The sequence below is a fragment of the Bubalus kerabau genome, chromosome 4 (genome assembly GCF_029407905.1).
Source record: "Bubalus kerabau isolate K-KA32 ecotype Philippines breed swamp buffalo chromosome 4, PCC_UOA_SB_1v2, whole genome shotgun sequence".
In the NCBI taxonomy this organism is placed as follows: Eukaryota; Metazoa; Chordata; class Mammalia; order Artiodactyla; family Bovidae; genus Bubalus; species Bubalus kerabau.
The window spans coordinates 51,622,886-51,646,079 of NC_073627.1; the positions used below are offsets into that span (position 1 = coordinate 51,622,886).

General features: G+C 54.4%; 2 protein-coding genes, 1 long non-coding RNA gene and 1 other non-coding gene across 5 annotated transcripts in view; 1 reads left to right on the forward strand and 3 right to left on the reverse strand.

Moving 5' to 3' along the window:
- The window catches only part of MYO19 (myosin XIX), a 33,509-nt gene extending 21,343 nt beyond the window's left edge, over nt 1–12,166 (forward strand). The window contains exons 14-26 of the mRNA XM_055577374.1: nt 559–632; nt 1,239–1,360; nt 1,519–1,632; nt 1,839–2,015; nt 2,327–2,479; nt 3,325–3,432; nt 4,310–4,380; nt 5,210–5,313; nt 7,011–7,126; nt 7,224–7,353; nt 8,594–8,679; nt 9,993–10,295; nt 11,403–12,166. Of these exons, the coding sequence (XP_055433349.1) occupies nt 559–632; nt 1,239–1,360; nt 1,519–1,632; nt 1,839–2,015; nt 2,327–2,479; nt 3,325–3,432; nt 4,310–4,380; nt 5,210–5,313; nt 7,011–7,126; nt 7,224–7,353; nt 8,594–8,679; nt 9,993–10,295; nt 11,403–11,531 (1,687 nt within the window). The 3' untranslated portion in view covers nt 11,532–12,166. The remainder of the gene's footprint in view (nt 1–558; nt 633–1,238; nt 1,361–1,518; nt 1,633–1,838; nt 2,016–2,326; nt 2,480–3,324; nt 3,433–4,309; nt 4,381–5,209; nt 5,314–7,010; nt 7,127–7,223; nt 7,354–8,593; nt 8,680–9,992; nt 10,296–11,402) is intronic.
- LOC129651960 (small nucleolar RNA SNORA11) lies at nt 9,689–9,818 on the reverse strand. Its single transcript, XR_008714449.1, has one exon. It is a non-coding gene; the product is annotated as a small nucleolar RNA SNORA11 (small nucleolar RNA).
- On the reverse strand, nt 12,048–14,020 carry LOC129649687 (uncharacterized). The gene is made up of 2 exons (XR_008713216.1): nt 13,036–14,020; nt 12,048–12,527 (listed from the first exon to the last, which is right to left on the reverse strand). It is a non-coding gene; the product is annotated as an uncharacterized LOC129649687 (long non-coding RNA).
- Nucleotides 14,021–14,547: 527 nt separating this feature from the next.
- ZNHIT3 (zinc finger HIT-type containing 3) lies at nt 14,548–19,094 on the reverse strand. 2 transcript variants are annotated; one of them, XM_055577383.1, is made up of 4 exons: nt 18,871–19,094; nt 18,739–18,770; nt 14,984–15,047; nt 14,548–14,758 (listed from the first exon to the last, which is right to left on the reverse strand). In XM_055577383.1, exons 1-4 carry the CDS (start codon nt 18,954–18,956, stop codon nt 14,563–14,565), a joined length of 378 nt encoding a protein of 125 aa, XP_055433358.1. In that variant the 5' UTR covers nt 18,957–19,094; the 3' UTR covers nt 14,548–14,562. The 2 variants fall into 2 exon arrangements, with proteins under 2 accessions (XP_055433358.1, XP_055433357.1); XM_055577382.1 differs by having other exon boundaries at nt 14,548–14,876.
- Between the last annotated feature and the right edge of the window lie 4,100 nt (nt 19,095–23,194).

A 23,194-nucleotide genomic window follows, 5' to 3' on the forward strand; every position in this document is an offset into this window, starting at 1 on the left:
GCCCCAGCATTCCACAGCAGACCTCAGCAATATTGTAGAGTCACTTTCAGACCACCGCCATAAAGTGAGTCACACAAATTTATTGGTTTCTTGGTACATAGATAAGATGTATTTACACTATATGGTAGTCTGCTAAGTGTGCAATAGCTTTATGTCTAAAAGAACAATGTTTAATAATTTTAAAATAGCACTGTTGGAGAAGTGGCACAATAGGCTTGTTCGATGTCGGGTTGGCACAGACTTTCAGTCTGTAAACCAGGCAGTAAAGGAAGCTTACTGTGATGTGCCTGCAGCTGGTCCCCTGCTCACTCTTGCTGTGGACAAGCCAGGCCTTCGTGTGCCTGGGAACACACGTGCCCCCAGCCTGAAGGTGTAGTGGGCTGGGACAGGATGGGCGGGAAACCAGCGGAGAGGGTTTAGCCCTTGACCTTTCAGGCTCAGAAGACAGGCCCTCCATCTGAGGGTTGGTACCCAGGCTGGAAGGGCAGTTCTGCCACCCTTCCAGCTCAGCCGGACCCCTCTCACCTGAGCCCACTCCCCCCACACACACACCAACAGGCTGTTTGACTGGCTGGTCTCGGTGATCAACAGCAGCATCTGTGCCGCCCCCGACTCCTGGACCACTTTCATAGGTAGGTCTGGGGGCCCGGGACAGAGAGCAGAGCCTGGGTCTCCTGGGGGCTTCCAGGCAATTCCTGCACCTATCTCCTGCCGCTCCACCAGTGTGGGCCAATGTCACTTTCTCCAGTGCCCGTGTCTGGGCATCCCTAGCTCTTCAGGCAGGCTCAGCTGGTACCCGGGCCACGAGGGCCCCTTCACCCCCTGGAGACCCAGATCCAGTCTCAGGAGATTAGTGAGGAGCAGCAAACGGGCTCGAAGGGCCTCGGGGGGGATTTGAGAACATTTTTGGAACCTGGGTGGGACAGTCAGGTAGGGGAGGAAGCAAAGCTCAGAGGCATCAGTAACATTGGCTCACAAAACGGTGAGCACCCACTGAGCGGCCACGACCCAGGCCATCCAGACTGGGTGGGACACGGGGTCCCTGGGGCCTGGTTCCCTCACCCCTTCGGCCTCTTCCCGCTGAGTTCTGAGGGGCAGGAGGTGGTGATGGGAACCGCCTCTCTCCTTGGGGGGGGTGGAGTACCCACTCGGTTTTATCCTCAGGCTGCCAAGGGTGAGGCTTCACCCCAGGCCCCTGTAGCCCCACAGTAACCCCCACGGGTTCCCCCGGCCCCCAGGCCTGCTGGACGTGTACGGGTTTGAGTCGTTCCCCAACAACAGCCTGGAGCAGCTCTGCATCAACTACGCCAATGAGAAGCTGCAGCAGCACTTCGTGGCTCACTACCTCCGGGCCCAGCAGGTACATGGAGGGCGGCCGCCTCCTCGCCCTCTCCCCGGCCCCCAGCCCCATCTGGGGTGCCGCCGGGCGCCTTCAGTTCCCTCTGTGAGTGCCGAGGCCAGCAGGGGGTGACCCCCCCCACCTCCGGAGCTCAGACCCCGACTGCCCTCCACCCCCAGGAGGAGTATGCAGTCGAGGGCCTGGAGTGGTCGTTTGTCAGCTACCAGGACAACCAGCCCTGCTTGGATCTCATCGAGGGGAGCCCCGTCAGCATCTGCTCCCTCATAAACGAGGTTGGAGGGTCGCTGGCGTGCAGAGCCCCCAGGGCGGGGCTTTGGGCTTTTCCCGGGACTTCGAGGCCCACCCTGCGCCTCTTTCTCTCTGTCTGCTTAGTGGGTTCGCCTGCCCTGTGAGCCCTCCGTCGCAGGGGTGCCGTGATGCTCCCATGGTTGGGTTCCCGCGCCCCTCTGCCCTGTGGCTGACTGCCCGCCCCACACAGGAGTGCCGCCTTAATCGGCCAAGCAGCGCAGCCCAGCTCCAGACGCGCATCGAGAGCGCCCTGACCGGCCGCCCCCGCCTGGGCCGCGACAGGCTGAGCCCGGAGCCCAGCTTCATTGTGCTGCATTACGCGGGGCCCGTGCGGTACCGCACCGCGGGCCTGGTGGAAAAGAACAAGGTGAGGACCGAGCCCTGCCTTGTGTCACCTGTGAATCCAAATGCGGAGGCGTCACCGCACGTGTGCAGAAACATCCACTGTGTTCCCTGCCCACCCGCACATCCTCTCGGGGTCCAGGGTCACCTCTCGGGCCCACCTTTCTGAGGTCTCTGCTACTCCGGCACAACCTGCCTGGAAACAACCCGCCTCACACCGCGTCTCCTGACCTCCAGGTTCAGACGTGGGCCGGCCCTCCTGGGGCCCCAGTGACAGGGCCGGCAGCTCCCCCCAATCCCCCCGCCCTCACCCGCTGCCCTGTCCTTTCCCCATAGGACCCCGTCCCCCCGGAGCTCACCAGGCTCCTGCAGCAGTCCCAGGACCCCCTGCTCAAGGTGCTGTTTCCTGCCGACCCTGAAGACAAGTCCCAGGAGGAGCCCTCCGGCCAGAACCGGGCCCCTGTGTTGACCGTGGTGTCCAAGTTCAAGGTGGGTCCAGCGGCGTTGACACCACGTGCTCGCTCATGAGTGTCCAGCGTTTACCGAGCACCTCTTGGGATCGGGGCTGTGCGCCCGGAGCACGGCAGAGGCCCGTAGCCGTGGTCCCGGTCTGCGGTAGAGATGGGAACCTGACAGATGAACTGGGGGGTCTGTAGTTGACGTGACAGGAAGCCTCAGGCCCGTGGGCGGCAGTGTGCCCTCTCGCCCACCGCCGACAGAGTCATCATAGCAGAGCAGTGGCTGCTGAACCTCCATGGCGGCCCGCTGCCAGCTCCCTCACTTCCGGCAGACTCCTCGGCGCCGTGTGCTGCTCTCAGCCCCGCCCCTGGGCCCTCCCCTCAGCTCTGCGTCACTCCCACCCTCGTGCCGCCCCTCTCGGTTTATTCCTTGTCCTGCTTCCGACCATTCTCATCACCTCCCGGGGCAGGGAAACACCTCCCTGTCCAGCCTCAGACACGCCCCTGAGGGCCCGCCCCGCGTCTGCGAGGCCCTGCGCTGTGAGGTGACAGCGGACAGCTGTGTCGTAGCCCCGGCACACAGTACGGGCTTAGTAATGACAGGAGTTGCCTGAATGAATGACAGGGGTTCTGAGAGGGCTCCCTTCTGGAAAGATTGCCCTGGTTGGTGTCGGGGGAGCCTGAGACTAGATGCAGGCAGATGGACGAGGTGGAGGGTCACAGGTCAAGAAGGGTCCCTGGGGGCATGCTCTGGGTATACCCAGTGAGGGCTGCTGGGAGTCATCCGGGGTGTGTGAGGGTCCTGGTCTCCTGGTTGCCCAGCCGATGCCCGCCCCACCCCGCCCCGCAGCCTGAGCCGCAGTCTCTCCTCTGCAGGCCTCCCTGGAGCAGCTCCTGCAGGTCCTACACGGCACCACACCCCACTACATTCGCTGCATCAAGCCCAACAGCCAGGCCCAGGCGCAGATATTCCACCGAGAGGAGGTAACACACTGGGCTGGAGCTGCTTCATGGAGGGTCCCATTGTGCCGAGACGCTGGCGGGGTGAGAAATGGGACGCCTACTCCAAATGGAGTGACGTGAGGAAGGGCTTCTCTCCCCAGCTCTGGCAGGACAGTCGTGTGCGGTGGTGTGGTCTGCGCACTGCGCAGTGGCCCGGCCACAGGCAAGTAGGGGCCACAGTGCATCTTGCTCTCTGCCCGCCAAGCCACGTGCCCTGACGGACAGGCAGCCCAGAGGAATGGGTGTCTTTTGTGATTAGCTGAGAGTCTGAGTCGCCTTACAGACCAGGCACAGGGCTGGTTATGATGAGGGTGTAGTTCCTAAAATTTGCTCAGAAGCACTCTGTGGCCAACAGCTGCCCTTTGCCCTGTGGAGGGATGTGGGTAAGGTGTGAGAGCTGGACGGTGCTGGAGTGGGTCCCACAGTCACATGGTTGATGTGGCCTTAGGGTCCGTGGCCAGGATCACTGCTCTATGGTAAAGACCTTGGGTGGGTCCCGGAAGCATCTTCACAGTACAACCTCCCCCGCCTCTCGGCTGTGACGCACGGTGTTGTCTGCAGAATATAAAATAAACAAAAACTAGGAACTGGATTGGGCTGCGTCGTGAAGCACAGTTGGAAGCAGTAAGATGGCCAGCACCAGCCTCGGCTGTACCAGATGCCAGGCTTCACCTAAAGGGATCTGGGGCCACCGGGACCCCCTTCTAGCAGGGAGAGTCTCTCCAGGTCCCTTGATTGCTCGCTGCCCCAGAGTGTCCACCCTCAGGGGAGCCCGCAGGTCCCTGCCAGCGGGGGCACTGATGGCATGGCGTCTGGGGCCTATGGCCCCTGCTGCCCACGCCGTCTCCCCTCCTCGCAGGTCCTGAGCCAGCTGGAGGCCTGTGGCCTCGTGGAGACCATCCACATCAGTGCCGCCGGCTTCCCCATCCGGTGAGTGGGTCGGTCTGTCTGTCCAGCACAGGGGCCGGGTGGAGTCAGGGGCGCAGAGATGGAGCTAGAGGCAGGCCCGCGGAAGTCAGCCTGCAGCTCGGGGGGGCTGCGCTCACTTGCTGTGCCCTGTTTTGTGGAGGCACCGGGTCTGCCCTAGAGTCAGGAGAGAAGGGAGGACGTGAGTGGGTGACCATTACCGATCCTCCAGGTGCAAGGATGGCCTGGTGAAAGAAAAGGGGGTAGAAGTGGACTATGGCGTGGCTGTGGGAATGGGACCTGGGCTGATGGACAGTGGGTCACTGGGGAAGGGAGCGGCCGACTTCCAGGCCACAGAAGCAACTTCCAGCTTCCATCTGAGGCAAATGGGTGAATCGGGACAGTTCCCGACACAGGATGACCTGGGGGGATGCTCAGGGGTGGGGAGTCAGGTTTGAAATGTTGGGGGACGTGAGGGGCTGTTCTCGGTGATTTTTAACAGCAGGAGCAAGGAGGAGACCCCAGGGGGAGGCGGGAGGTGTGAGGCCACTCCCTGAGGGATGCTAGGGATGAGAAGCTGGCAACAGCCTGGAGGGAGTCAGGGAAAGAGGAAGCAGGGCTGCGGGTGTCTTGGAGGCTGAGAGCGAGTGTGCTCTGTTGAAGGCCTTGCCGAGAAAAGCAAGGCTCCGTCTGGGAAAGGCCAAGGATGGCTTCCCGCCAAGGGAGCCCAGTGACCTCATCCACGCAGTGGGCACAGCAGGGCAGCGTCTCGCGGGAGGTAGAGCAGAGTAAACAGTGACGTCGGCTCACTGCTGGTCACTCTACTTCTCCTTCCGCCTGCCTTGGCTTCCAGGGTCTCTCACCGGAACTTCGTGGAGCGGTACCAGCTACTGAGAAGGCTCCGTCCTGCCATAACCCCCAGCCCCCACGGCCCGTGTCCAAATGGAGGGCGCTCAGGTGAGGGCACCCACTGGCCAGTCATCTGTTCACCCAGTTCCCTGAGCACCTACTTGGACCATCTCAGGGCGAGGGCCTGGGGCCTCAGAGATGAGTAAGACACAGTCCTGCCCTCATGGCTCTTGGTCCGATGGGAGAGAGACTAAAAGAAGGCAGTTAAGCAGTGAGGAAAGTGGTGAGACAGAAACGATGCTGTGGGTGGTGTAGAGAGGTATGAACCAGGAAGGCTTCCTGGAGGAGGTGGCATCTGAGGTGGGGTGGGACTAGCCAGGTGAAGGCACTCCATGGACAGGAGACAGCACCGTGTGTGTGAGGAGCTCCAGGCTGTTGAAGGTTGCTGGCTCCTGGGCATAGAGGACAGTGGGAGGTGAGGCTGGGGACAGGTGGGCCCAGTCCCAGAAGCCGGGCATTCTCCAGATAGATGGGAGGCACTTCCAGGAAGGGAGGGGGTGATACCAGCCTGGGGCTTTCCAGAGGCCACCGCAGGGTGGGGCCCTGGGTGGCCAGAGGGGAAAGAGGCTCTAGATGTGGGCACAGTTGGGAAATGTTGGGAAGAAATTGGTCGGACTTGGCTAGCATTGGATTCGATGTAGGGAGAAGAGGAAAGGATTAGCCAGGCCCGGCCAGTGGGGAAGAGAGGTCGGGAAAGGACTTTCTTTCTTGGGCAGCTGCCGGGCCAGGCCCGGCCAGGGGGATGTCAGGAGAGGCCTGCTCTACGGGGGGTTGTCTGTCGCACTTGGTGTCACTGAGGCTGTGAGAGCAGGTGTGAAGACCCTGGGCAAAGGCCAAGGATGGGGCAAGTTCCCCCAATACACCCACACACAGAGAGAGACACAGCCACACACAGACACACACACCTGGGCAAAGGCCAAGGATGGGGCAAGTCCCCCCAATACACACACACACACACACACACACACACACACACCTGGGCAAAGGCCAAGGACAGGGTGAGTCCCCCCAGTACACACACAAGCCCCACAGCCTTCCCCCAGGGCCCTGCACCCGCAGGCACAGTTCTGCTTTGTATCTCCCATCTCTCAGGCAGTTTTCCCACTCTGCTTTCATCCTTTCTCCCCACCTCTCCCCGCTCTCCCTGCGGTGTGCTCTCCTGTTCTGTCTCTTGCCCAAAGCCCCCCGGGCCCCTGGTCGGCTTTGCTGCTGTTTCTCATCTGCAGCGTTTCCTCTGGCCGCCGCTGTCTCCAGAGAGGCCCTGGGCAGCTAAAGGTGGTCAGAGCCCTCAGGTAAACCCTTCGTCTGTAGGAGCTGCCCCGCCAGGTGTGGGGGGCAGGCAGGGCCCCCGCTGGGGTCTGGGGGTCTGTTCTCCGCTTTCCATCTGGGGTGGGAGGGCTCGGGGGCAGAGGGGGAGGCTGGGCTGCCCCGTGCGGCCCTCAGCATGTTTGGGGCCTTGGAAACGGGCTGGCAAAGCAGCGTGGGAGTCTAGGCACCAAGTGCCCTCTGCCCTAGGGGACCTCCAGGGTGGGGGCTGCCGGCCAGTGCAGGGCACAGCCTCCAGGGGGAGACCGAGATCCCTCGGGGCAGCCTGGGGGACGATGAGAAGAGGCCCCCTCTGGCCTCCTACCCAAAAGGAAGGAAGGGATGTTGAGAAGCATGTGCAGCGGGAAGGAAGCCTGTGGCGCATCAGGGGGACGCTGAGGGGATGGTTACTCAGTGGTGGGTCCTGTCTCCATCCTCAGAGTGCCCTCCATGCACCGAGCCGGCCACACTGCAGGGCCTCCTCCAGGAGATCCTCCACGCACTGCCAGCCCCGCTGCACTGCGGCAGGACCAAGGTGTTCATGACTGACTCCACGGTAAGCGGGCCTGGGGTGAGGAGCTGGCGGCCACGGGCCTGGGTGGAGGACGGGGAGCACGGGAGGCTGACGACCTCAGCGGACGCCCTTCCCCCAGCTGGAGCTCTTGGAGCGCGGGCGTGCCCAGGTGCTGGAGCAGTGTGCCCGCCGCATCCAGCGTGGCTGGAGGAGACACCGGTGCCGCACGCAGGCCAGGCGGAGGCGGGCAGCTGTGCTCATCCAGGCAGGTAGGAAGGGGGCCCGGGGCACACGACCCGCACTCACGGCCAGCAGGTGGGCCCAGGAGCGGCCGTCTCTGCAGCTGCACATGGTCCTACGGGATACCTGTTTCCCTTGAGACCCTGCTCCTAGAGTCCCCACAGACCAAAGCAGACTGTGTCCCAGCCTCTAGATGTTAACTGCGTGTCCCCATGGTGTGCTGGGCCTCGAATTCCCTGTCCAGCTCACCCAGAGCACCCCCAGTTCAGCGCAGACCACGTCCCACCCCAAGTAAGGGTTCTCTGTAGGTGGCCGAGGCTCAGAAGTCGCCTTGAATTCCCCTCCCCCAGCCCTAGCTAGTTGTATTTGTCATATATTATTCCCCTTGATGACAACTCTCATCATCACCTGGGTTCCTGGGCTTGTTGAGCTTAAGAAGGTAAAAACCAACAAGATCTGATGAAACAAGGAAGCAATATATGAACCATGACACAGCCTCACTTTGAAAAGCAAAAATACTAGAAACAACCCAAATATCTGACAGTTGGTGGAGGCATGGCTACATTATGGACCCATCCTTGTGATCCAGCTAAGAAGTGTTTTTGAAGAATATTTTTAGTTTCATGGAAACCCCACTTCCAATATGATGCTTAAACCTGGATGATGCGCTCGCTACACAGCAAGGTGATGCCACCTTCCTAAGTGGGGTGTGTGTGTGTGTATGTGCCTGAAAAATATGAAGGATGCTGCAAAACTACCTGGGTTGATAACAGGTGACTTTCATGTCTTTACCAAATAGCCCTTTTTCTGAATGACTGTACCAAAAAAATCAGAAAATGCGTATTTCAAAAGGAGAAAATTAAAAGTGCCCCATGATCAGCCTCCCATCCTGTAGCTATGACCTTCACCAGGTGTGGGTGTGTAGTCTCGTCCTTCGTGGATTCATAAGGCGAGCGAGCAAATTCAAATGAGGGCTTCCAAAAATAGAGGTCGTTTTAAAAGGTGCAGACAGTTCAGATCCCTCGTGTTCCCTGGGCGTTGCCCAGGGTGGGAGGTGGCAGCTTCCCTTGGCGGTAGGCATCTGCCTGCAGGCCTGAGTGCTGTTTTTCAGAGCCGGGTCCGCATCCCATTGACTCGGTCCCTGACCTCACGGGGCTGCCGCCGTTCATTCCTACTTTTACGGCAGCTCTGGTGCTGGTGTAGCCTGGTTTACCAAGAGCTCTAATGTTATGTTAACTCTTGTTTCCTGTTTCTGGACAAACCCCTCAGCCGTCCGTTCCTGGCTGACTCGGAAGCACGTCCAGCAGCTGCACGCGGCTGCCACGGTCATCAAGCGTGCGTGGCGAGAGTGGAGGGTGAGTGCTGATCCAGAGGTCAGGGCGGCCAGTGATGGGCCCGGGCTGGGGACTGGCCCTGCCTGCAGGGCGGGTGGCTGCAGGGCCTCATGAGTGATGTGGGCACCACGCCAGCCACGTGGCAGGACGGCTGTGACGGGCACAAGCCACTCAGGGAATACACTAAAACTCAGACAGCCGTACACTTTAAAAGCATGAATTTTATAGTATTATCAATTAGATCTCAATAAGGTGGATTTTTTTTTTGAGGTTAATTTATGCTTTTATTTGCCAGTATAATTAACCACAGTGGCCTGCAGGCTTCTTTGATCTAAAAAAATACATTTTATATCACAATCCAACAAACACATACACATATATAACATGTATACATACATAAAAGTGAAACAAAAGTTTTGCCAAAAGTGTCTACCCTGAGTGTTAATTTTTTTTTTTTGGAGATCTTTTTCTTTTTTTAAAGCAGTTTTAGGTTTACAATAAAACTTGACAGGAATGCACAGAAATTCCCCGTATACCGCCTCCCCTCACATGAACAGCCATTATCAACAGAATGAATGGACCTCTTGTTTTTAGACCAAGGATGACTGCATTGACTCGTGATCAGAACATCCCCAGCTCACCTTCGGGCTCACTTTAATGAGCAGAGCAGTGTTGCGTACTCTATGGGTTTGGACAAAAAGTATGACCACATATATCCATCATTATAATGTCGCTCAAAGTACTTTCACTGCTCATGAAAACTTCTGTACTCTGTATAGTCCTCTCTGCAAACTCCTGACAACCACTGATCTTTTTATTGTCTCCACAGTTTTGCCTTTCCCAGAATGGCATACAGGTGGAATCTCCCTCTTTCTCCTTGAAATGAGAGGTTCAGACCCTTTATGAGACCACTCCTGGCCCACCCAGGCCTGGACTAGACAGGCTCCAGGCGGCAAGCTCCCCCACTACGTGCTGCGGCTTTCCCTCCAGTACTGGCCCTGCCCAGCAGCCACGTGGAGGTCAGGGGGACACGTGTTGGGTTTCTGTTCATAAGAAGGCCACACGTTTTGTGCCTCTCGTCACAGTGAACCCAGATTCCTGTCGGGTGTGTTATAAACAGACGAGCCATTTCTTCAGGCCCCCTGCTCTGAGCACACCCCAAAGCCTGTTACTTTTTACAAGTATGTGAAGCCTCAGCACAGCTGCCCTGGGTATAGGCTTGTGCCGCATCCAGCCAGGTGCCCTTCAGTTCACCTTGTTAAGGGCAAATCACCAAAGAGACTTCTGGTTTCTGTTTTCCATTAAGAGCTGTGATGTGCTGTTCTTTTTTTAAGATCAGAATGGCCTTCCTTGCTTCTGAAGAACTGGATGGTGTGGAAGAAAAACACTCATCTCAAGCTCCCTGCTCCCCGAGCTCCAGTCCGCTGCCCCCGGCTCAGACCAGGCTCCAGGGCGCAATAACCCGCCTCTGGCCCCTGGGACTGGCCCTGGCCAACGCGGCTGTGGGTGTTCACGGCTTTCAGAGGAAGCTGGTGGTCTTCGCCTGCCTCCAGCTCCCCGTGGGCAGTCCCAAGAGCTGCGCCGTCCAGACAGCCCAAGAACAAGCCGGAGTCCTGTCCATCCGAGCGCTGCCTCAGGTGGGCCATGCGATGGGGCTGGCGTCCTGACCGCCCCACTGCCGGGTGGGGGGCGGAGCCCGGGGGTCGCAGCAGCAGCAGGACTGAGGCTGAGATGAAGGCCTCCGAACCCTGCGCATCCCAGCTGGCGGCAGTCAAGTCGTTCCCATCATTACAACAGGGTTTTCCAAAGTCCTTTCACTGTTAAAAAGCTGCCTCCAAGTGTTCTAGCATCTCTTCTGAGTCATCTTTAAATTAGTCCTACTTCCAAAAAAATGGGTCGTGGTAACAGCAGCTTTTCCCCTCCGATGGCGCTGGATTTGGCACCACACTTCCCCCTACTTGGGCTTCCCTGGTGGCTCTAACAGTAAAGAATCCGCCTGCAATACAGGAGACCCAGGCTTGTTCCCTGGGTTGGGATCCCCTAGAGGAGGAAATGGCACCCCACTCCACTATTCATGCCTAGAAAATCCCAGGGAGAGGAGCCTGGCGGGCTACGGTCCACGGGGTGGCAAAGAGTCGGACACGACTGAGCGAGACTAACACACACTTTCCCCTCACTTGTATTCTTTGGTTTACCCTATTCCTGACAAGCACATGAGTCAGTGGTTCAAGGTTTTATATTGTGGGCAGCCGCCAGGCAAAGAGGCAGCGAGCACAGACAAGGGCTAATACCCGCCTTTTACAAGGATCAAGTGACACAAGGGAGAAGGAAGGAAACACTGCATTTCCTCCCGGAGGAATTCCTATAGGACATAATCTGGATAAAATCGCCATGACAACACACGGGCCTGCCAGAGAGTAAACAGAAGTGCAGCTCTTTCTTTGATCTTCCAGCTTTAAGCAGTCCTAAGACTGGGACAGATGATATTCTTAGCAGGGGAGAGCTCCCTCCTAGCGTTTCCTCATCTATCTCACACTGGGTGGATGTGACCCTTTGTCTTTAATACCGTTTTGGACTCTGCTCCCGTCTTAGAGTAAGGAGGAAAAGCGCACTAAGTCAGTCTGCCACTGCTGTGACTCCGGCAGGTCCTCGGGTGTCCCCACCTCCCTGCATTCCTAGCCTTCACTCCAAGAGGTCCCTTCAGCCTCCCAGGAGCTGGGGCTGAGCTGCGTCTCTCTCCCCAGGGCTCGATCAGGTTTCACTGCAGAAAGTCTCCGCTGCGCTACGCTGACACCTGCCCTGGACCCTCGCCCGACAGTGTTACTGGCTTTAATCAGATCCTGCTGGAAAGACACAGGCCGGGCCACGTGTGACCTCTTCTCCCCTCCCAGCCTCAGCAGCTGGGCCATCCCCTGTGCCTTTTTTCCCCACAAGGCCTTTTCCTGCCAGCGGCCTCGCCAGAGACATGTAATCAACACCCAGCTACCAGACAACTCCCACAGGGACTCCGAGTGCACTCAGGGCGCCGTGGCTCCAGCCTGCAGGCGGGCCAGCAGCTGCACCAGTGGCCTGGGGCAGCAGTCTACGCATCCCCTGCCCCCACACCTTGATGGGTATCAGGGTTGACAGTGACCAAACCAGGATTAGGAAACGTCAGGGCCTTCACTACCTTCACAGATCCAACTCAGCGGTGCTGGCCATCACTACAGTGGACACCCCACCCTTCCAACCCCACAGGCAAAGTCAGCTTGAAATCAGCTCTAAAATTGTGGCTGGGGGAAACTTTGCCTTGAGTTCCTTTAAAAGGAACAAAACCTTACTATTTAAATATTTGATTAATTTAATGTCAAGCAACTAGATTATAAATCAAGAATGATCAATGCAATATACCAAAGAAACACCACACCAAAATTTTATTAACACTGAGCAAGTTTTTACTCAAATGGGTGTGGAAACTCAGTAAATATTTATGTCTTAATTGTATCAAAAATAAAACACTTAAAAACCACCATTTGAACATCGAGTTCTCTCTCCATACGGGTCTGCCGTCGTGAGTACCCCCACAGTGCTGGAAGGGGTCTGGGGGGCCCACCTGACGTCAGCTGCTGAGTCCTGGCAGCGCCACCCCTGGGCAGGGCCCCCCACGTGACGGCCTCCCAGGAGGAGCAGGCAACACAGTAATCCACCTTAAGGATCCTCGTTCTGAGACGGCTCCACGATACTCAAGCAGCAGTCAGCAAACTCCACAAACAAGGGCTCCTGCATGCAGGCTCGCATAAGCTTGGCCTTGTCGTCCGCCTGATCGAGGTCGACCATCAGCTGTCTGAGGTGTGGGTTGAGCAGTAAGCTCCTCAGTGCTGCAGAGTCCCCTTAAAATGAACAGTGAGGAGAGCCAAGCTGAGCTCAAGTGGGTGCAGGCAGACAGCTGAAAGCCAAATATTCCAAACATAATAAACACCAAGCATGCTGCACCCCCTCACCCAGCATTTCAAATGAGGTGGGGCTTCCCAGGTGGCGATAGTGGTAGAGAATCCACCTGCCAATGCAGGAGACACACGAGATGTGGGTTCGATCCCTGGGTCAGGAAGATCCCCTGGAGAAGGGAATGGCTACCCTCTCCAGTATTCTTGCCTGGAAAAGTCCATGGACAGAGGAGCTTGGTGGGCTACAGTTCAGGGGGTTGCGAAGAATCAGGTATGACTGAGCATACATGCTCACGTAAGGTGAGGTCAGCATGTCAGATGGTTTCCAAGTTAACTGCTGTCAGAATCTTATTCTTTATTAGTCCTCTGTAAATATCTTAATGCCATTCACCTAAGAAAAAGTTACTGTACCTGCACAGACTTAGCTTAAAAATTGTCTTACCTGCAGACTTACCTAAATTCTTTAAATTCTGCAAAGACACTCTGTCCTCTTCCTCATCACTATTGAGAAAATCAGCCACAGAGACGTCATCATCATCTAAGGAACGTAACAGTCACCTGTTTACGAGCGCAAAGGAAACCTAGGTGCCAGATTTTAACAACTCCAGTAAATAGAAAATGTGTGCACACACACAACAAGAATAGAGATAAAGCAAGTGGGTACAGACAAAACAACCACGTCTGAGGAATTTGTGACTATATAACACTCTTTATTTTAGGAAAGTGAAGAGCTAGCGACTTTAACAAATGCCTCCTAGTGTTCACACACTTAAACTATGTTTGGGCTTAGGGCCTTGTTTTCCAATTCTTCCCAGCCTACCTCTGCTCACTACGGCTCCAGCCCTGTCTGTAAAAACCCACGGACAGGACCCCCCTGTGTTCTCGGCATGGGCAGAAATATCCGAACCCAACAAGGAAGTTTCTCAAAGGGCAGAAGCGGGCCATCCCCTGACTCTGACTGCTCAATACCTTTTCGGTGGCACCGGGAGGGGCTGTCTTTAGAGCCCAGCATGATGCATGGTGCGCAGGAGGCGTTAAAGAAAGGGTACGTGGGGCTTGCCTGGTGGCCCAGGGGTTAAGAATCTGCCTTGCAATGCCGGGAAGATCCCGTATGCTGCGCCACAACTATGGAGCCTGCGCTCTGGAATCCGAGTGCCGTCCCACTAAAGCTCTGCACACGGCAACCAAGGCCCAATACCAGAAAAAATATATCTATTTTTTAAAAAGGCTAGATGGATGGGGAGGACGGCAGCATACTCGCGCTGCAGGCTCTGAGGGCCGCCAGGAGCAGCAAGGCCAAAGGCCACGCGCCACGCGGGTCCAGGTCAGGTGAACCCCTGCCAGGCCCGGGGAGGGAGACCCGAAGCCGTGACTGGAGGCGGCTCCTGCCAGCAGGGTCCACCGCTCACCCCAAACCACGGCTGCGGCCTTCCCTCTCCCCCCACCGCGCCGTCCTTCTGAATCTTCAGGCGGCCCCACATCGCCACCCGTGACAACGTGTGCTCCTGGCGCCGGTGCACACAGGGCTGAGAAGTGCTGCTCCCTGATGAACCTGCCTCCTGCATGTTCTATTGAAGCTCCTTTTGGTTTGTGTGTTGCAGTCAACCAACCCACTTCGTTTTCCACGTCGCTTTAGGTTTTCAGTCAGAGCTGATCTTATTTTTTTTCGACAGGACCAGTTGCAGGCTTGCATGCTCTGAAAAGACACAAATCTCAGGTGTACATCACCTCCGTTTGAGTGACAAGGCTGCACCACTCCCCCAAGCCAGCATCTAGGGGGAAGCCTACGTAGGGGGTAAGGGACTGGGTGGGGGATGAAGGAGAGCAAGTGAGAGATTCCGTCAAGGGGCAGGAGAAACCTGGGCCTGGCATGAGGGCTGAGGAAGCCCGCCTCACGCTCCCCTAGGGCCTGTCTCCATCCTCCCTGTCCTGCCTAATCCCACAGAGACTTCACCACAATTCAGTAACACACTGACTTTGATTAGCCGCAAACTGTGTCCTCAGCAGTTTCAGATCCCGAATGTGCAGGTCCCCGTGCCACCGGGAGTCCACACACGAAACTCACCAGGCCCACCTGGGAGGGGTTCCGCCTCCCAAAGGACAGAGATGGATGAGGTAAGGAGAGTTGGATCCCAGTCACCCAAGAGGGTGGGAAGACGAGGGGGAGGTGCTGCCAGCTGGAAGGAGCATTCCGGGCAGAAGGTAAGGCCTGTGGCCGGAGCGGACCCTTGAGCAAGTCGAGTCAGGTGCAAGGAGATGGTGACAAGCAACTGGCAGCTGACGGGCAAAGCAGGCCTGGCAGGAGGATGGGGCACAAGAGGAGGAAGGCGCCTGCAAGATGCCAGTCTGTCTCATACCACACCACCCTACTATGGAATCTAAAATGACACAAATGAACCTACCTATGAAACAGCAGCGCACTCCTGGACACAGAGGACAGACTGGAAGTTGCCGCAGGGGAGGGGGCTGGGGGAGGGATTAAGCGGGAGGCTGCGGTTAGCAGATGCAAAATATTAGATGGAGAATGGATGAACAAGAAGGTCCTACTATATAGCACAGGCGATTACAGTCAGGATCCTATGATAAACCACAAAAAAAAGAATATAAAGAAAAAAGAATGCTATGTATGTGCATAACTGAGTCACTCTGCTGTACAGAGATTAATAACACTGTAAATCAACGATACTTCAATAAAAAAAAAAAAATCACCAGACATTATGCACCACCTATAGTTGTGCCTAAGACCACCTGTAGTTTTGCCAGAGACTGACCTTGAGCTCTGATCCAGTCTCTAATCTGTCAATTTGTAAGAAATAGAGGACTGAGGAGTATGCCTAACCGCAGCGTGAGTTTGCAATCAGCAAAACCCAGACTGTGGGGAACTCTGCAAGTCAAATGGCTTGAATTCTTCAACAGAGAAATTTTTTTTTTTTAAAAAGGTAATAACAGAGGATGGAGGAGCAATTTACAAATTAAGAGAGACTTAAAAGAAATATCACATTTTGGGGGAATTCCCTGGCAGTCCAGTGGTTGGGACTTGGTGCTTTTGGTTAGGTTAGGTTCAATCCCTGGTCAGGGAACTAAGAACAAGATGAAACAATACTCTTTCAGGATACATCCTTGCATAATAAAACTGAAAAAGCAAAGATGTGACTGCTATCAAGGTCAACAGAGTGGTCATTTACAGGAAGTGAGAACAGTGGGTCAGGTCAGGGCATATGGAGGGGTTTCTGGAGTGGATGGCAAAGTTCTATTTTCTTTTTAAATTTTTTTTATTTTTGGATGTGTTGGGTCTTTCTTGCTCCAAGGGCTTATCTCTGCTTGCACCAAGTGGGGGCTACTCTCCTGCTGCAAAGCACAGGTTCTAGGGGCACAGGCTTCAGTAGCTGTGGCATGCGGGCTTAGCTGCCCCGAGGCATATGGAAACTTCAGAGACCAGGGATGGAACACACTGCCCCTGCACTGACAGGCAGGTTTTTTTATATTTTTTAAAATACATACATAATTTACTTATTTTTATTTTGGTTGCACCGGGTCTTTATTGCTGCACACGGACTTTCTCTAGTTGCAACAGGCAGGGGCTCCTCTTTCAATGCACGGGCTTCTCAGTGCAGTGGCTTCTCTTGCTGCAGAGCAGAGGTTCTAGAATGTGGGCTCAGCAGTTGTGGTGCACGGGCTTAGAAGCTCCGAGGGGTAGAACCTGCGTCCCCTGCGTTCACAGGCAGGTTCTTATCCACTGAACCACCAGAAGTCCAAGTTTTATTTTCCTGACCTGGGTGGTGTTCGCCTTATAATAATTCAGTAAGCCAAATAAAAAAGAATCTACAAATAATAAATGCTGCAGAGTGTGTGGAAAAAAGGAACGCCTCCAAAAAAAAAAAAAAGGAAACCCTCCTACACAGTTGGTGGGAATGTAAATTGGTATAGCCACTATGGAAAACGGTATGAAGATTCTCTAAAAAATTAAAAATAGCTACCACAGCCCTCAATCCCACTCCTGGACATATATCCAGAAAAAATAAAACCTCAAATTTGAAAAGATACATGCACCCCAATGTTCATAGCAGCACTATTACAACAGCCAAGACATGGAAGCAACCTAAATGTCCATCAACAGAGAAATGAATAAGGAAGACGTGGTGTATGGTGGAATACTACTCAGCCATAAAAATGAAATGATGCCATTTGCAGCAACATACATGGACCTAGAGATTATGATACCTAGTGAAGTAAATCAGAGAAAGACAAATAATCATGATATCACTTATAATAGAATCTAAAAAAATGATATAAATGAATTTATTTACAAAACAAAAACAGACTTCAGAAACAGAAAACAAATTTATGGATCCAAAGGAGAAGGGGTAAGGAAGGATAAATTAGGAATATGGGATTAACAGAAACACACTACTATGTATAAACAGATAAACAACACGGGCCTAAAATATATTATTGTTTCATTTAGTTGCTAAGTGGTGCTGACTCTTGTGACCCCATGGACTGTAGCCCTCCAGGCTTCTCTGTCCATGGGATGTCCCAGGCAAGAATACTGGAGTGGGGTGCCATGTCCTTCTCCAGCAGATCTTCCCAACTCAAGGAATTAACCTGTGTCTCCTGCACTGGCAGGCAGATTCTTTACCACTGAACCACCAAGGAAAGAATATCATAGAGAACTATATTCATTACCTTGTAATAAGGAGGAAAAGGGGACAAAGAGGATGAGATGGCTGGATGGCATCACCGACTCGATGGACGTGAGTCTGAGTGAACTCCGGGAGTTGGTGATGGACAGGGAGGCCTGGCGTGCTGCGATTCATGGGGTCGCAAAGAGTCGGACACGACTGAGCGACTGAACTGAACTGAATAACTTCTAGTGAAAAAGAACCAAAAAAGGATACAGATCACTGAATCACTTTGCTGTATACCTGAAACACTGTAAATCAACTACACTTCAATTAAAAAAAAAATATTTTTTTAATAAGAACAAACCAAGCAGGGTTTCCCTGTGGTCCAGTGTTACGAATCCACCTGCTAATACAGGGGACACCAGTTCAATCCCTGGTCTGAGAAGATGCCACATGCCATGGGCAATGAAACCTGTGGGCCACAATTACTGAGCCCACGTACCCTAGAGCAGGTGCTGCGCAACAAGAGAAGCCACTGCATGATAAGCCCAAGCACTGCAACTAAAGCGTAGGACCCCCACCCCCCGCCCCGCAACTAGAGCAAGTCCGTTAGCAGCAAACAAGAACCAACGCAGCGATCCCCTCGCCCCCCAAAAAACACACTAAGAAAGAGGCTGGAGTTTTCAACACAGGAGTGAACTGCTCAAATCTATGTATCAGAAAAATTACCCAGGCTGCACTAGGGGGTCTTAGGAGGGGCCTCACAGGGCTGCAGGACCAGAGAGAAGCATTCCAGACACAGCTCCCAAACTATTCCAGCAAAGGAGTTCTACTTCGTTCCTATCTTGAGCCGAAAGGGGTTTTTTCCCAAAGTGCTCCAAAGACATTAGGATTAAAAAAAAAAAAAAGCTGGAGCGGGGACGGTGGTGCTCGAAACAAACAGCTGTAAAATCAGAGACTAGAGGGGATAAAACTAAAGGCAAACCACCTGTGAGGAACTCTTAACAGAAAAGTCACTGAGAGAGAGAGGGCATGGGAAAGGGTCCCTGAAGACTGAGAAGAGGCGCCGGATAGAAAAAGACGTAAAATGTAGACTTGACAACAGTGAGAGCCAGGGACGCTGCTCCTTACCGTAAACTGGTGTACCTCTCTGTTTCTATCAAGACATGACTTAAAAAAAAGAAAACGTCGCTAACCTCAGCCAGAGAAGCTTCTGCCAAAGAACGCGGAGCTGAAAACTAAGAGGAAGGCATAGGTTGAGGAGGCTTTTGTGACAAAAACCAAAGACTGTTTTAAAAAAAGAACAAGATGGCACGCAGAAAGGAAAGTGGAGCAGAGGAAAGGTTTTTGATTGTCCGTAGAGTGGAGCCGCATTCGCACGAAGAGGTATCCGTCTGCCCACGGTGGGTGGGAGGCGGTCCCCAGGGTCGGGCGTTGCAAGGCTGATAGGCTGATAGCCGGGCCCCGGGATTCACGTCCCCGAGACCGCAGCGGGATGAGGGCGCTGCGGTCCACGAAGAAGGGCGCCTTACCTTTGTGCTTCCGGAAGCAGGGCAAGGAGCAGCTGCAAAAACAAAGCCACAGGGCGCGTCAGTCCCGAGGGCGGCGCGGAGCCTCCCGCCGCCCCGCCGCCCGCCCCCGGCCCCGCGACCCCCGGCACTCACTAGGGCACGCGGCAGGCGGGGCAGCGGTATTTGGGTTTCTCCAAACAGACAACGCAGACAGCGGTACCGCAGCTGAGCGACGACATGGTCTCTCCCGGGACGCGCCCCTCGCCTGCGCGCCAGCCCCGGACCCCCGAGCCCCACGTGCCCGCCCTTTCTTCCGTTTCCTCAACCAGGACCAATCAGCGCGCAGCACTTACTGGCCGTCAAAAGCAATCGATTGATCCCGCTTATCGTTCCAGGCCTGAGAAGTAGAAAGTCGATGCACTCGATACGCATCCAGGGCCCATTGTCAAGGGGTGCTCCCTGATTAGGGCTTCCCTTGAGGCTCAGTTGGTAAACAATCCGCCCGCAATGAGGGAGACCTGGGTTCGATCCCTGGGTTGGGAAGATCCCCTGGAGAAGGGAAAGGGTGCCCACCCCAGTATTCTGGCCTGGAGAATCCCCATGGACAGAGGAGCATGACAAAGAGTCAGGCGTGACTGAGCGACTAAGCACAGCAAACAAAAAGTCCACACACTGGCCAAACCAGACTCAGCTAGGCCACGTGACACACGTGTGCCCTTCCCAGCCATTTTTCTCACAGGAGAGGAAGACAAGCCTTGGCCACTGACATGTTTATTGAGCTCTAACTGTGAGCCCGGTGCTTCCCAGACGCTGGGCTGGGAACACCCAGGAATTAGCAGGCACTGTCTCTGGGAGCTTAAGGCTTAGAGTGAAGGCAGGAGGGAGAATCCCTGAGTGGGACTGATTGGCCAGGGAACAGATGACTGACCTCTGGCCCAAAGGTGGAGATCCTGGTCCAGAAAAGGGCTTGAATGCCACCTCGGGTGTTAGGAATAGACAAAGTCACATTTTATTGGGAGCCCTGCTCCTCTTCAAAGCCCTGAGCACTGTCCAGCTTTACCAGGCTTCCCACTCCACATGTGCGGTGCTGTCTTGGGGTCATAAGTCACCCTCACCCCCTAATCCGAACCCTAACTAACCCCTTTGCGTTGATCCATCAGCCCTCAGGATCTCCTTACTACAAGGGCCCCGCTCCACTGTCACAGTCTGTAGGGATGAATTTGCTACACCCCCAAGCAGCCATTCAAGTCTTAGCTCGGACCCCTTGCTGGCTGTGTGACTTGGAGAGACTGGCTACCCTATCTGAGCTCCCTCGTCTGTTAGAACAGATGTTCCTACTTTTCTGAGCTATTGCAAGGCAGAGAGGTGACTGTAAAAAGATTTGTGATCTGCAGTGCTACAAAGGGTTATTTATGTTATATCTAGAGTCTGTAACTCTTTTGGAGCTCTGGTTCCAACCCCATAAGCCCAGGTTCCAGGCTCCGAGTTCCTGGAAGCTGAGGTCTTGGACCTCAGGCCCCTCTAAAAGGGTTCCACTGCCAGCCTCAGTGAGCTGCACTGGGGTTGGGCTGGAGTGGCCGTCACTCCTTCAGCTTTGCCAGGCTGTTGAGGGTGCTGTCCAGTCCTCAGTGCTGAAGTAGCACTGCCCCTCTGGTTGCCTACCTGCCCCAGCATGCAGCTGCCCCTGCCTCCAGCTTCCTAACAGAACTCACACCAAAATTCAATGTTTTCCCACTGATCCAATACTCTGAAGCATTCCTTGTATCCCTCAACAGTTGTGACCACTGCTGGTTTGAATCAGAAGTGTCCCAGAAAGTCCACGCTTAACAGGGAAGGACAGAGGTCAGTGACTTGAATCCCGTGCTCTCTGGCATCAGTACTAATTCCCCCACTATGGACATCACCATTGCCTACCCAGACTTTTCCTGTGAGTTGTGTTTGGAGGCTGAGGCCATGCAGAGTTTCCACAATTTTCAAGGGCTCAACCAGACCCCATCCACATCCAGACCATGCTGGCTCCCCTACCTTCGGGTTCAGAGATGGTACTCCAGAAAAAAGAAAAAAAAAAAAAAACCCTTCCTGGAATTCTTCTCATGCACACTCCATTCAGTAGAAATACCTTTTCTACTCTGGGTGACCCCCATCTTCCATGGACCGACTCCTCCCGCTCCAATATCCAGGAAAGGAGGTGGCTCAACTGTGATGGCAGGGAGTTTGGGGAAAACCAAGAAGCAGCGACAGAAACCTGGTACAGCTCCTCTGGGCAATGGCTAGTTCAGAGCAGAAAGACAGGAATGACGCTGGGCCCAACAACTAGATGTCCACACTGATTTGCCCTGGCTTCTATGGTCCCCCAACACGCCCTCCTAGCAGCTAAGGCTGCCTCACGTCTTCTCAGCGTCAGCTTGAGGCGCAGAGCAGAACCTGGAGAGAGGAGAGGTAATAATCAAGGCAGAATGGTTTCCAGAGCCCCGCTGCCTGGCAGGCTCTGTCCAGCACATTCCAGGCAAGCCCAGCCCGGCGCCGACGCCGAAGACTGGAGACATTGTCTTCAACGTGGAGGCCCAGGTCCCGCACCTAGCACCGCCAGAGGGCGCCCCAGATCGAGATTGATCCTGGCGCGGCCGGCGCCTGAGCAAGTCTGCAGCGCCTCTCGCACCCGACTTTGCACCTTGCGTGGGAGGCAATACTGACCACGCAGGGAAAAGCAAACCCAGGCCTGGCCTGCACAAGAAAGAGAGTCAAGAGTGCGGAGTTGAAACCAACGACCGGATGGGCAGCAGTGACTCTTCCATGAAAGCAAGGCCCACACCAGGCCAGCCGAGAGCTCCAAATGCGCCTGGCTGTCCAGGGAGAGCTCCCGGGGTTGACTCCGGGCCCGCACCTCTTGGCAACCCCTGGGGCAGAGATCCAGCTGGAAGCTAGCCTCCCCATATTAACTTGATGAAAGGTTAATAGTACTTTTGGAGCTTTCAGGTTACTAACTAGGGCGCACCCAGTGCCCTGCATCTTTCCCGATGCCATGATGGGGTGGGCATATAGGCTGCATGATGCCCGTATCCGAGGCCAGAGGTTGATAAAGCTGGGCTCCCTGTGGAGCTGTGCTCAATCTCAGCTTCTTTCTACAGTCCTAATACCTCTAACCCTCCACCCTCCTGGTTGCCCCAAGAGAAGTGTCTACAGTGGTGTGTTTAGGAACCTATACCTCCTGGTTTCATCTCCTCCCTTCCACTTATTCTCTGCTATCTGAGAGAGTGCTTCAGAAGTTAAAGGGGGTGAGGTTGTTGGTATGAATCAAATAAAGACAGCCTGAGATTCTGGTGGATTGGTTTCCAAGTTATCTGATTTCAACTCTCTGCGTGTTATTTTATCTGCAATGGCATTGATTCCCCAACTCGAGACAGTGACAGTCTGACCTTCCATTAGACTCCAAGGAGAACTTCCAAACAACAGAAGACATGGGGGCTTCCCTGCTGGGCCCGTTGTCAACAATCTGCCTTGCAATGCAGGGGATGCAGCTTTCGATTCCTGGTCAGGGAACTAAGATCCCATGTGCTATGAATCAATTAAGCTGCTGCACTGCAACCAAAGAGCCTGTGTTATGTGACTAAGACCCGACACAGTCAAAAATATAGTTTTTAAAAAAAAATTGTAAAGAGAGAGAGAGTAATTGCATTATCTCAGCAGAACTGATAGAAGAGCACAGACCTTAAAGATCACTGCCACCCAAACCCCACACTTCCATTTTCTCACACCTTCTCCCACTTGCAAGTCCACATACATACATCTCTCACCATACATTCCCTAGAACAGAGATCAAAGGAATCAAATAAAAATTAAAGCCTTGAGACTCTTTCATCAGCAGATCTGCACAGGAAAGTTATCCAGGCAATAGGAGAATGATATCAGATGCAAATTAAAATCACAATATAATACCATTAACGTACCAGAGTAACTAAAATTACAAAGATTGGCAATACCAAGGGTTGGCAAGGAAGCTGCTATGAACTGGACATTTGCATCCCCTCAAAATTCATATGCTGAAATCCCAGCCCCCAATATGATAATATTAAGAGGTGGGTGGGGCCTTTGGTAGGTGATAAGGTCATGAGAATGGAACATGCATGAGTGGTGTTAGTGCCCTTATATATGACACCCCAGAGGGTTCTCGTGCCCTCTTTTCATGAATAACAGTCTGTGAAGCGGGCACCACATTTGGTGGCACCTTGATGTTGGACTTCCCAGCCTCCAGAACTGTGAGAAAAAAAGGCTGATGGGACTCCCTTGGTGGGTGAGTTCAATGCCAGATCAGAGAACTAAGATCCCATGTGCTGTGGGCCAACTGAGCCCAGAGCTACAAGGAAGAGCCCGAGAACTACTACGTCACTTCAGTCATGTCTGACTCTGTGCGACCCCATAGACCGCAGCCCACCAGGCTCCCCCGTTCCTGGGACTCTCCAGGCAAGAACACTGGAGT

What these genes read in the sequence shown, in the direction of transcription:
- ZNHIT3 (XM_055577382.1), bottom strand. Translation starts at nt 18,956, where the DNA reads ATGTCGTCGCTCAGCTGCGGTACCGCTGTCTGCGTTGTCTGTTTGGAG. An exon ending in CCCGCCTGCCGCGTGCCCTA is followed by an intron (nt 18,771 to 18,870) that starts GTGAGTGCCGGG and finishes TTGTTTTTGCAG; the next exon opens with CTGCTCCTTGCCCTGCTTCC. An exon ending in CTGCTTCCGGAAGCACAAAG is followed by an intron (nt 15,048 to 18,738) that starts GTAAGGCGCCCT and finishes TCCCTCCCCCAG; the next exon opens with CCCCCTCCCCTGCGGCAACT.